Source organism: Eulemur rufifrons, chromosome 5 (assembly GCF_041146395.1).
Source record: "Eulemur rufifrons isolate Redbay chromosome 5, OSU_ERuf_1, whole genome shotgun sequence".
NCBI lineage: Eukaryota > Metazoa > Chordata > Mammalia > Primates > Lemuridae > Eulemur > Eulemur rufifrons.
In genome coordinates this window covers 45,194,362-45,207,949 of record NC_090987.1, presented here as the reverse complement: position 1 = coordinate 45,207,949, position 13,588 = coordinate 45,194,362, and the positions used below count along the sequence as shown (strand labels likewise).

At 44.3% G+C, this 13,588-nt stretch overlaps 1 protein-coding gene across 17 annotated transcripts in view; it reads left to right on the top strand.

Moving 5' to 3' along the window:
- Window positions 1-13,588, top strand: part of DLGAP1 (DLG associated protein 1) — a 329,447-nt gene that overhangs the window by 248,188 nt on the left and 67,671 nt on the right. For 15 of the 17 annotated variants that reach the window (XM_069468237.1, XM_069468233.1, XM_069468231.1 and 12 more), the window contains one exon: window positions 10,684-11,057. In XM_069468237.1, the coding sequence (XP_069324338.1) occupies window positions 10,684-11,057 (374 nt within the window). The remainder of the gene's footprint in view (window positions 1-10,683; window positions 11,058-13,588) is intronic. The other 2 variants (XM_069468246.1, XM_069468247.1) reach the window with 1 other exon arrangement.

Sequence of the window (13,588 nt, the reverse complement as noted above, 5' to 3'; positions counted from 1 at the left end):
GCTCTTGATGAAAAGGAGAGGAGCCTCCTTCTTACCTGCAAAATTGCGATCCTAACTTCCTCTGCTGGGTTGTTTTAAGAATTCAATGAGACTACAGGTAAAGCACCTGGCTTCATTAAATACTCACTGAAAGAGGAGGAGAATGAGAGTTGGGTGGAGTAAATTGATACAGATTTTAATGTTGGCCTTACCAGGTACTTGGTTATTTTTATTTAATTTTGGCAAATGACAAAAACTTAACAGTTTGGTGTTCTTTTAAATGCAATCTTTAAGGGACACTTAATAGTTATGGAGAAGGAAAGAGCCCTGGGGGACACCTGGACAGGTTCTTCTGTGGATCCAAGTCCTCCTCTGTGGGTGACAAAGTTGGATAATGAGTGAGGCCACATTTGAAAATGCTAATCCTGTTATTTGAGCATCAGGAAGGAGAGCCGGTGGCCTTTCTGGGCCAAATGGGCTGACATAAACAGTATTCCACAGGTTAACCCAGATGATTTTTCCTTTTTCCTATGCAAAGGGGGGTTTCAGGGAGGACAGAGGAAAGGAGGAGGGTGATAATTAAGTGCCTAGCTACACAGTCCAGGGCAGCCGCAGTGGCCCCCACACGCCTGCTTTCCAGCCCCAGGTCATTATTCCTCATCTCGCTGAAACCAACAGGAAGGAATGGCGGATGCATTTTCTTTCTTCTTTGCTTCCCCACACATCCTGTTTTGCCAGGTTTGGGGGTTTGACTCTGCTTTGTGCAAAAGCTCCTGCTCAAGGCAAGCCCCGGCTGCAGGCCTTCTGTTCCCAGGCAGAGAGTAGGCCTGCTTGGTGGAGGGGCTGCCTTCTCTCCAAAGCCCAGGCAGCCTGCCAGTGAGCAGAGGTTACTCATAAATCCGCACTGGAGTCACAGTTAGGACTTATAGATGTGATGTATCCTGGTTTGTACACAGGCCACTCACTCTGCATAGCCACCCCACTTGCTGAAGTGAGACCAAGTGGCATTATGTGCTCCATACGGCTCCAGTCTAGAAACAATCAGCTACTCCAAACAGCCTCAGGGGTAGGAACACTTGGGTTCTATTTTGTTTACCAGACGTACAGGAAAGTCTTCACTGCCTGTTCCATCATGTGACTCCATCCCAGATTTTTCCTTTATTCCTGTCTCCAAGGTCCCATTGTGCAGGTGATACTAATTCTCATGAAATGAGACCAGGTAAAGAAAGTGCCCCCGCTCTGAGAGCCATCTTGCGTGCAAGTGCACAGAGCACAGAAGAACAAATCAAAGAATAGCAAGGAGTGAAAAGCACTAAGGGGAGGAAACACAGCCGCACAGGAACAGGGCAGTGAGTGTCATGGGCCATCCCATGGCCATTAGCCCAGTGCCCGTGGGTGAAGCCAAGCAGAGAGAATGGAGGACGTCAGGTGAATAATCCATGGGACCAAACAGCTTCAGAGGACATTAGATTGGGATTTGAACGTGCTAGCGCCATGCCAAATGGTGGCCAATCATAACTGCACTTGGCCACTGCCAGACACAAGTGGGCATCGGTGACAGGAGATTACATCGCGCCATCCAAGGTCACAGGGAATGGCTTTGCTGAGGTCTTCATTTTACTTCTGCCCTGATGACCTCCCTTTCCTGACTGTTCGTCCCTTTTTCCTCCAGGAAGTGTCTTCTCATCCCTGCTCATCTCTTCATGGAACGAACGTTTACTGCGGTAGTACTATGTGCCACACACGTGCTAAGTACTGCCGTTACAGTGATGGAGCAGACAGACAACAATGCCTGGCCTTGTGATTCTTACATCCTTATCTAATTCCTCTCAGTCTGATCAGGAAAGAAAAAAAAATCTCCTAATAAAGAATATAGGAATGTATTGCTGAAAAATGACATCTGACAAGAAATGAAAGCTGGTTGATGAAAAGCTTAAAAGAAAAATTTTCTTCCCTGCTCCTGGCACCATCCCCGCCCCAGCCTCCTGGGCTTGCTGTCTCTCAACAAGACCTGGTCTGCCCCAACCTGAGGTGTTGGTAGACCAGCTGCCCAAACAGGAAACCTTATATAATTCTGTAACCCTGACCTTGGGCTCTGAATCTTCCCCTCCTGTAAACAGTCCATTCAACCCAGGAAGACCTGCAGACCTGGCTGGGACACATTTTGAAAAACACACACATTGTTACAACTGTTGAAAAAAAAAAAAAAATCCCTAAGTCTAAGAGGAAGTACTAATATATCTGACTCAATGGTAGAAATCACTTCATAAAGTAATGGAACAAATGGAAATTTAATCCTAACAGATGAAACTGCCAGAGCAGTCACTCGTGTACATGGATGACTCAATAGCACCTGTTGGAAAGGCCGGGAAAATGAGCCGTGAAATCCTGATCACATTCCCTACTGGAAGCAACACCCCTGCCTTGCAAATGAGCAAGCCTGTTGCTCTAAACATCCTGACTTCAACATGTGCACCCTCGGTCCATGCAGGCTGTGACTCACCTTAGCTACTGGTCAAATGATTCTTACTCAGAGCCCCAGGGTTTTAAACCTTAGTATTAAACAGTCTAGGCAAACACTAGCCAAATGTCTGTCCACTTTCAAGATACTCCTTTGAAACTATTGATTTTAGGCAGCAACTAGTTTTACATATGGTTAACCTTCAACTTCTAATATTATTGAACTTTTTTCCAAGCTCCATGAAAAGTCCACATTAGAAGTTTTAGACCTCAGCCCCTGGACCGGGCTTTCTAAAATTAGAAATTTCATTTAATTTCCATCATTTAAGTTCCTCTAATTTAGTTAATTAATAGAACTCTCTGAAAAGAACAGTTACTTTGATCTAAAGCTCTTTTTAGTTTCCAGTTAACATTTCCAGAGGGAGATAGAAAGGACGTCCTCTCCTCCTGACCACGGGAGCTACCAACAGCTCAGGACTTGTACTCATTCCTCCAAAACCGAGGCAGCATGGGGGATGGAGCACCCAGCAGGAAAAAGACAGGTTAAAAATACTGCCTTTGGCATGTTCATGGGTGTTTGCCCCACACGGAGATAAAAGAATTAAGGTGGGGCTTTAAGGCATTCTCCCTTGGGTAGCTGGGCTTGCAGTCTGGAAATCCTTAGTAATCCCTGCAAGCAGGCTAACTGGAAGCCAGCAACACAAATTAGAAGTGCTTCTGGCCTGAGAAAAAGGTATCCACATACAAAGTACAAATTCAGATTAAAAATGGAAAATTCCCTCAGTTTCTGGGCTATTTATTCTCACTGCCATCCACCCAACTCTAGCCTGGGACTGGGATATGAAGAAAGAAATGGGGTGAAAAAACCTACAGCAGTTCTTGCTTTTTAACTTGCCACGCTAAGAAGTAGTACCCTAGCTGCACCTTAAAAAACAAAACCAAAAAACAATTCTCAGCCCCAACCCAGAGATTCTACACTGCACCTACGGTAAAATGTTTGTTAAGGTGGTATGTTAAAAAGCAAGCCATTCTGAGTCTTGACTCCCACTCTTGATGCTTTTTGGAAGACTAAGTCCGGCAAAGACATCCACCCCTTGCTTAGCACGACTTACCTTGCAGCTGAGCGGTGGGTTACAAAGCACACAAATGACGTCCCGATCTTGGCCACAGGGGGACGCTCGAGAGCGGGATTGCCGGCGGCCACGCTTTGTTGTTTCAGATTTTGGGTTGGGCTGGGAGGTAGGGACCGAGGGAGTGTGGGGGTGGTAGGGGAGATGCAGCTGGCTTGAAAAAACCCTCCATTTGTTCCCTGAAAGTATGCCACTTGCCCTTTTCTAAGTCAAAGGTTGCCACGTTACCTGTTGCCAGGTTCCTGAGAGTGCTTGGGGAAAATGTGGGCGCGAAAGGCACAGCACAGAGTCCTTCAGCTGGGGAGGTCTCAGCTCTTTTGACTGGGCTGGCGCTGACATTTGGAGGGCAGCTGTCGGGGACTGCCTGCGCATTGTTTGGTTGGAGTTCTAACAGAGGAGTGGCTGCGACTGACATCATTTCCAGCCATCAAGTGCCCGGGGCTATTTTTTTTTTTTTTTTTTAATGACTCTAACTTTCTCTGCTCCCTCCCTCTCTGGATTTTGTACAGTACACGCACTGTGCAAAACAGCCTCACCTCAGGAAGCCCAAGTTTTGTAGCAACTTGTTAAAACAACCCGGGTGCCTCTTAAAAAAAAAAAGTTGTGACTCTGAAACAAACCTTTCTATTCTCTCTCCTCTCTGAGAACAATGTTGTGTTTGATTAGCAGCATAGCCAGGGCTTTCTGAAAGATCTGTTCTCCCCAGAAGAGGCGGCTGCTATCAGTTGAATAGATCTCTAAGCCAGACATGCCGAGGCTTGGGGCATTTGTCTGGCATTAGGAAGTGTCTGGAATACTAGTAACTACCGACTGGCAGGTCGTATGACTACAAGAGTTATTACACTACCCCGCCCTCTCTTGTCCACATTCCCTCTCCTCCCCCTGCACACTCACACACAGGCATGCTTTTTTCGACTTTGAGAAAAGTTGAGCTAGTCATCTTTGCGGTTTCCGCAGAGGATGTAACCGGGAGAGCAGCCCGCGGGATGCCCTGTGCCTCACAGAGGTGGGCTGAGAATCGGGGTTCTCACCCCCGCAGCCTCTGATCGCTGACTTCTTGCCACTGACCGCCACTGTCTGGGTGGCCTGTAAATGTGAAGCTGTAAATATTTTGCAACAAGGTAGTGATTTTTCCATGTGTAGTTTCTCTCTTTCTGCAGCATTTTAAAAGTGGCACCCCTTGTTGATTGACCACACCAAATTCATTCTTGCATTAAACCTTTGGTGCATTCCTGCAGGGTGCAGAAAGCTGTGCGTGGAAAGCATTATGCTTTACCCGACAGAGTCTTTAATGGAAAGTGTTTATTGGAGGGATGAATAGAGGTGCTTCGGGTTAACGAAAAGATGGGACTTGGAGCCCTGAGTGCTCTACTACTTAGCAGCTATGACTTAGGTAAGTCAGTTACCTGCTCTGAGCCTTAATATTTCCATTGATCAAATGGAGACGTGAGACCATGTCTATTAAATTCTTAGTACAGTGTCTGGTACAGAGTAAGGATTTGCTGTCTGGTGACTGGGAAGATCTAATGGCACGTCTGGACTAATTCTCATCTCATCATCTTTGTTTTCTTGCCTGGGTTTGTGCTTTTTCTCAATGTGGGACTTGAGCCAGACCACTGATTTGCCCAGGAGTCCAGCCTGCGTAGCACATCACCCTGAGAAGCAGGACCTCTTCAACTCATTGTTAAACACAGAACTTCTGGGCCTACTTGGCTGGAAGAGGCGACAACAAACTTGCCTATTAGCAGTTTTGTCCTCATCAGTGCCAAACACTTTCCCTGGATGCCAGAACATTCGTCATTGCTACCAAACAGCCTGGTTGGGAGCTTCTTCTCTGGCTGCTTCTTTTGGCTTCCTTCTCCAGCTCCATAGCATCACTCTCTATGGGACTCTGCTTCTCAAATCCTTTTCTAGACGTCACTCATGTTCATAAACATAAGGGCTCCAGTTCGAAAGAATCTTCGAAATAGGTCTCTTACCTGACATCAAAACCCTAAGTCCAGTCTTCCCCATTTTGTATTTCTACTGCAGTCTCTTCATGTCCCTGATTTAATCTTCCACGCTTCTTTTTGTCTTTTGGCCTCTTCACATCATTTTGTTTTCTAAAGTAGCCTGCTGTTTCAAGTTCTCTCAAATATGTTCTCAAACTTCCCTGCACTACCTTTGCCCTGTTCTCTGGGTTTGCAAATGTTTTCTATCATTGCTTCTCAAACTATCTCTGGTGAGGGACCAGTTTGTTCCTTTGATCTTCAATCTGTTGCAGATCAATGCTTTGGTAAAAAGCTATAATTGAATAACTAGAAAAAGGAAATTAAAAAAACAAAGACATACAAAAACAAGCCCATAGTTTTCTTTTTATTAGACTCACCTGACAAAATACTCTGTAAAATTGCTATAAAAGTTTCTAAAAGCTTACTCTCAATTTTAGTAGCATATCTCACCATGCACTGTAATAAATAGTTTGAGAATCAGCACAAAGCTGGTCGGGTTTTTGCAGACCAGACTTTGAATAGCACTGCTCTGTACAAAGAGGTGTGCTGAAAATGCTTAACTAGGACACCTGTTGATTTACAGCATTTGCCAATTTCTGTGGTGTAAATACACCAAGGTCAATTTCAAGTTACCAGGAAATATGACTGAACACAGAGGTGGGAAGAGATGTGCACAGTTCCAGCACCCCTCTGTCAACACTTTTTAATAAAGCCCTTCCTTTTGAGGGCTTGTTAAGCAACCACTGTTCAGCTGGACCAAATCAAGAGAACTTTGCCCTCAGCGAATATTAGACAGTGGGCCGAGGCAGCCCTTCTCTTTTTGGTGGTCTTCAGCTCGGTAAGATCAAACCATCTGATGCAACTCACAGCATATCCAAAGTTACTTGGACTGTGGGTTCTGTATAGAAGCTGCCACTTCTCAGGGCTGATCAAATCACAGCTTGCTTTGTGCTAGATAAGAAGGACTTACGATAATATGTTTACATCAAAAAGATGTTGACAACTGTACAGCTGTATCTATTAATATGTCTGTATCTATTTAATTCATTTGTTGTCGTACTGTGTTTTTATTTGTAGTTTCTTTTTTTTTTTTTTTTTTTTTTTTTTGAGACAGAGTCTCACTCTGTTGCCCAGGCTAGAGTGAGTGCCGTGGCGTCAGCCTAGCTCACAGCAACCTCAAACTCCTGGGCTCAAGAGATCCTCCTGCCTCAGCCTCCCGAGTAGCTGGGACTACAGGCATGTGCCACCATGCCCGGCTAATTTTTTCTATATATATTTTTAGCTGTCCATATAATTTCTTTCTATTTTTAGTAGAGATGGGGTCTCGCTCTTGCTCAGGCTGGTCTCAAACTCCTGAGCTCAAACGATCCGCCCACCTCGGCCTCCCAGAGTGCTAGGATTACAGGCGTGAGCCACCGCGCCCGGCCTATTTGTAGTTTCTTAAGAGCTTGCTCTCTCATACTTGAAAGAATCTCTAAAATCCGGTGATCAGAAATGCTAAATAATTTCTCTGCATAGCTTTATGGTGCATGACCCATTAGTTTAGCCAGTAAGGGCTTAGGAATAAAAAGGTACAAAAAGTGGGTTTGATCTCAAATTTGTTTTGTGGCCACCTGATATATGTGTGCTCTTGATCACAAAGGGTAACCCCAGTGGTAAGAGCGTCGGCCACAAAACTGTCACCACTACAGAATAAAATGATTCCTGGCTTTCCTGAGGCTTTCAACATTAGCATTACCTTTCAATGCAAGTATAGACAATATTGAATAGTTAGCTAGAAGCTGAAATGATAGGAATTTGTTCTCATTTGTTTTCTCTGCAAGTTCTTTTTTAAAAATGTTTTATAACTTCTTAACTCACGTGTAAAAATCAGCCTCTGGTCTCTCTGTGCTTTACAGTATCAACTGAATGAAAATTATGTCACTGAAGTCTACAACTGTGTTTCTGCTAACTCTTCTTATAAATGCATAGGAGTCCTTTTCAGCCAGTTTTTGACTGGGGTAGTGGATCAGGACCCAGAGAAGGAAAAAAAGATCATTTTATTTGAATTGAACAAATAAACAAATCCGGGCAAAAGAAAAGCAATACTAATGATTAAAAATGCAAAGTTTCTTTTTTCAAGTTCCACATGCATTTTTAAATGATTCTTTTTTAAGAATGTTACTCTTAAACAAGTGAGGTGTTTCACTTGCTATATATAAGCCTCTCATTTTCTCTTTCTGTTTTGACCAGACAATATTTACTGGCTTGTGTCTCCGCACTCCTTAGGCCTGATTCTACCTACCACACACCTGTTGGTGCTCAGACTTTCTCAGTGGGTTCTAAACCACTCCTAGTGCTGAATCATGAGAGTTGAACTAAAAACAAAACAAAACAAAACAAAACCTCTTTAGGACAGAAGGAGGGGTTTAGGACTTAGCCTGCAAAGTTAGGAAAGAAGTGATGCCGAGGAAAATTGGATTTAGTTGTATGAGTTTGCAAAAGAATTGGGGAATGAGGGAGGAAATTATGAGAAGTGCAAGTTGTGATTGGGACCTCCTTTCTTCTCCTTCAAAAGGCACCCTTAAAGATTTGAATTCTTTTTAAGTTCCTATTTAATGATTGCAGGGTGCATCATATTGCAATAAAACCTCATGATAAAGCCGCTGTGACATAACAGATGCAAGGTAGTTCCCCTGTTCACCTCCACTATTCGACGTGGGGTGATCTCAAACTCTTATCTCCTTCGGGGGGGCTGGGCCAGCCTGCTGGAGAAGCCACGTGCCTATTACTCTCCCTGTCCAACCTCACCCTAGTACATTTCCAGCATTACTGTCTTGGCACTGGAAGTCTCAATTGACCAAGGTACCCAGAGTTATCCCTACTGGTACTGAGGGGCTGACAACAGCCACCAGGTGGGCCTGGGGCGTGCATGGACCACACAGGAGGCTCAGGTCCCCAAGTCCAGTCAAACATTGGCAATAATGTGGCCTGACCCCCCCCACCTCCCCCTTCCTTGTTATCACACATCACATTACAGCAGGGTTTTCTCTGTATATCACTGCCAATGAAATGACACTAGATGTAGCTGCATTGTCCAGTTTTGATTATGCTCACAGCGAGAAGAAACTGGGGAGAACTAACAAGAAGCAATAAATACTCCAAAAGATTAGACGTTGGATGTCAGAATGTGTTATTTCGCTTCTTTGGCATATGAGTGGGCCAAATGTCCTGAGAATCCACTTTGAACAAAATGAGTTCACATTGTAAAGACTTGTCTTAGGAGAAGTAATACAATGATCTCGTTTCATTCGGTTCGAATAGAGAATAGATTCTGTCCAAATGATGGCTTCGTCCCCCTCCTACCCCCCCTGGGGCTGCGGATGAATAACTGAGACTGAGCATTCTCCAAGCAGGGCACCCGTCATTCCAACTGCCTGGGGACCAGAGCTCCACGGTGGTTTAGGGGCCAGAAAGTAAACTGAGTAAGGCAAAGGAGCAGCAACGTGCGTTCTTGCATGATTCAGAGGCTTAGCCGTGGGCTAGCGGGAGGAACCTGAGGCTGGCTGGTTCTGCTCCTGACGCTGCACCTTGCCGGCAGTGTGCCCTCTGCACGTCGCATTTCCTCTCAGGCACCTTAGCTGAAAAATAAGGAAGCCGATCTGCTTGTCGCTGAGCTGTGTTCACATGGTAAACATGTGTGTCTCGTGCAGTGAGCTTAGAGGGAAGGTCTTCCTGGGGTGAGCCTCTGCCAGCCGTCCATCCGGGTGACTGCGAGGTGACTGCATCTGCGTTCCTTACGTCACCCTGCCCCCTTCCAGAGTCCATGTCCTATTGTAATGTGACATTTGCATGATTTGTTCCTTCAATTCTCAGGGAGATTCTAGGAAGTAGCCAAACGTTACGGTCTCTACCCCTTTTATAAAGAAGTTATTCCAAATCACAGGGCAGTAGATCAGCAGGACAGCGTCACAGGATCCCTTTGCTTATTGTTCATGACAGGATGTTTCCTCTGAGTGGCCTCAGGAAACATCTATCTTCAACGCTGCAGCGAGTGTTGCATTCCGCGGGCTGGCCCGAGTGGCAGCTGCAGCCGTAGGTAACAAGGTGGGGTTGTGTGGCCCGGTCTAGCTGATGCAACAGGACCACGCTGGTGCCAGCTGTGAGCGGGGAAGGCGTGGACAGGCTGGGGGTGGGGCGGGGGAGAAAGTGGTGGAAACAGAATGATTTGAATTATTTTTAAACGGGACTAAATAAAAAGGTTCAGAAAGCTGGTTAAGAAATTGTTCGTTACTTACAGGAAACTTAGTAATTCTTTATTGGCCTTTATTTTCCTAACTCTTTCTCTACAGATGGGAAGCTGAACGCCAAGGTTAAGTTTCTAGAGTGAGCACCTGTCCAGAAATAGACAGAGAGAGGGGCAGAGAGGAAGGGAGGAAGAGAGGAGGGGAAAGACAGAGACAGAAGGAAAGAGAGGAAGAAAGGAAAGTCAGGACAGAAAGAGAGAGAGGCAGGAAAGAAGGGAGGGAGGGAAGAAATGAAAGAAGGAAGGACTGGACACAGGAACAAATGAACTGGTGTTGGCGGAGAAGCTGAGGTGCTATAATGGCAGCTGTCGTCTCCCAGACACCTCACTCTTGTCATTAGGCTCAGAGTTTGCATCCTTGCACCCTCTTTGCTTTCCCTTCTTCTTTGTCAATGTTTATTATCAACCACTAGAATCTTCTCTGATGTGTTACCGTGTTTAACGTTAGTCGTGTTCACTGTTTTCCTGAGGAGGCAGCGACTCCCCTCACTTTATCCACATGTATCTGCGCATCGTTGCCCGGGACGATTTCTGCAGAGGGCTAATCATGTCTCGTTTATGTTGATGCACATTAATTTCCATTTCAGAAACTTCCGTGTCAGAGGTCAATGTTTCCTAGTCTTTTTCCCCCTCAATTTTGTGGTGATACCACCTCATGGGAGGGAGGCCCAATTTTCCCCAAAAGCAGGGACCTCACTTAGTCTGTCCATGGACTTGTTTTCGTGTTAACGTCTCGGTGTGTTTCATGTGCCCTAATTTCCCAGTGGCTGTCAGTTACGATATCAGAAATTAAGACCCACGCAGAAATCACAGTGTCTTTGTTTTCACTGTCTTCCAGTGTCATCTTGCATTACAACATATAAGAAGACACCACCTCCAGTCCCACCCAGAACTACCACGAAACCTTTCATTTCTATCACAGCCCAGAGTAGCACAGAGTCTGCCCAGGACGCCTACATGGACGGACAGGGCCAGCGCGGAGATATTGTCAGCCAGTCTGGACTCAGCAACTCCACGGAGAGCCTGGACAGTATGAAGGCTCTGACAGCTGCCATCGAAGCTGCAAACGCCCAGATCCACGGCCCTGCAAGTCAACACATGGGCAATAACACTGCCACCGTCACCACCACTACCACCATAGCCACGGTCACCACGGAGGACAGAAAGAAGGACCACTTTAAGAAAAATCGATGCCTGTCTATCGGGATACAGGTAACAGCCTCCCTTTCTGTCCTTTGAAATGGGAACTCAAAACTCAGAAATGTAACACATTTTTTCCCCCTAGGAGATTTGCTCTCTTGCCATTTTGGATGGTATATCTGTATGTAGGACCAGATTTTTAAGGTATTGGCTCTGGACTCCCTATGTGGTTAAATGTGATCGAGATTAGGAAGGTATTTTGTCTGTAGACATTATTAGCAGCTGTGATTTTTGTTCTCTAAATGGAACATGTGACTCGAACTATAGGATAATTCCAGGAACGTGAACACAATCAAACATAAGGTGCCATCAATTCCTAATGCACATTTTGATTCACAGAAAAGGAGCAGGGATCCAATGATAACCCGGGTCACCGAGTGGCGTTACAGTATGTTCAACACAATTGACTGACTATATGAGAACAAAAATGTGAAACACTTTGCACAGATGTGGGAGTGAGGGAGAAGCAGACCAGAGGCACTGACAGCGTGGAGAGCATAACTCATGTCACGGCGTCACGAGGAAAGAATGTGCATTAGTTTCAGCCTAATCATGCATTTCATAAAAATGGTAGAAAACTCAGCAGGATTCTCAGTTCAGTTCACTGTTAGCACAGTTCATGCTTTTCAAAGATAAGATCAAACTGAGGCTGCCTATTTTTTTTTTTTTTACATCTGTTTGGCTTGGGTTATCCTGCTAGAAGTTTCCTTCTATCACAGGAGAAGAATCATTCTTTCTCCCCAGTTTTGTTGTGCTGTATCATTCTGCAGGTGCCCTTTGAATAAGAACTTCTCGACTTGGTGTGCAGCAAATCTATCCACACAACCAACTCTAAGGCTCCTCTAAAAGCCAGGCATGGGGTATATTCTCACAACGATAGTGTATTTTTACAGTCCTATCTGCAAAGTCCACTTTTAAAGGGCAATTAATCTTCCTCTAGCAGCAATGAGCCAAAGGCCTTTTTATAACCTACAGGTTACCATAGCACAAGATGTCAAGTTTGCTAAAAGAACTTGTAGCATTGGTGCATGGCAGTAGATGACGCTGTAGGAGACGAGTGCCCAAGGCCAGCCCCGACCCCCACGTCTCTCTAAGTTTCTACTGGAAGCTAATGCTCCTCCCGCCACCCAAAGGATTTTGAGGAATGGGGAAGAGCAGAGGTTGGTTCTCTGTGTTGTCCTAGGCAATTACTTAATCGATCAGAGCCTTGATTTCTTCATTTATCCCTTACATTATTCTGAAAACTGAGTTTTAAAAAAATCTAGCTTCCTATGGGGGTTATTGTTTAATGGGTACAGAGTTTCAGTTTGGGATGATGAAAAAAATCCTGGAGATGGATAGTGGCGGTGGTTGCACCACAATGGGAATGTACATAGTGTCACTGAACTGTACACCTAAAAATGGCCAAAATGGTAAATTTTATATTATAAAAATTTTACCACAATAAAAAACATGTACCTTCCTATGTGGCACATAGTTGGCACGGAGGAATGTTAGTTTGCCTCAACTTTCTCTATATTCATTTCTTTTTTTCTTCTTTTATTTTATATTACTTCCAATAGGTAATATATTCCCATTGTTCAAAATTCTAAACTTATAGAAAGGTGCAGAGTCACAAGCTTCTTTACTGCCCCTGTTCAATAGCAAGTCAGTTCTCCTTCCTGGAGGAAACCAGTATAATCAACATTTGCATCTCCACCCAGAGATATTTTGTGCCTATTCAAGAAAGTATATATTTTATTTTTTTTTACCCAGATGTTAGCATGTGTGTCGCACTATTCTACATCTTGCCCTTTTTCACTTAACAATATATTTTGAAGATAATTGTTTATCAATCCAACTGACTGGTTGGTCTTAAAAGTTATTTCCAAAATAATTCTTACTTAGAATAAAGTATTCATATAGATGAAATCCAACTTCTATCATTCTTAATTTCACCTAGCAAGATGGAACTACTCTGAAATTCACACAGAATGTTGGGGAGAAAAGTTTTGCTTCAGAAATTATCCTACTTATTAAATACTTGGCCATTTTAGTGAGCAAAAACACTGTTATTCTTCCTCCGATCGTTGTGCACTGCTATGTAAACTATATCAAAATACTAAGTACTTTACATGAGTTAGGGTAACAACCCTATGGCATAGCTATTATGGTTATCTGTCCCCTACAGATGAGAGCAGAGAGGTTGGGTAACTTGCCCAAGATCACCCACCTTATGTTGACAAAGCTAAGATTGTGCTTAGATGCTGAAAATGACCATGTTATACTGCTTCTTTGATGGGGAATAATAAGTAAAAAAAAAAAAAAAAAAAACTTGTTGTCAAAACTGCAAGGGGGTTTCAGTCTAGGTCCAGTTGCTTGTCACACAAAAATCCAATTTTTGAGATGACGAGGATTACCGAGGGAGAAAGGAATTTTTAATAGGACAGATGTCTTGTCCGGAGAACAGGAGAAACTACATAAAATCCATCTCTCCAACTAAGGGATATCATGGGCTTGTAATCAAGGGGGCCTGTGCGTTGGGGCAGGTCTTGGTGTATCTC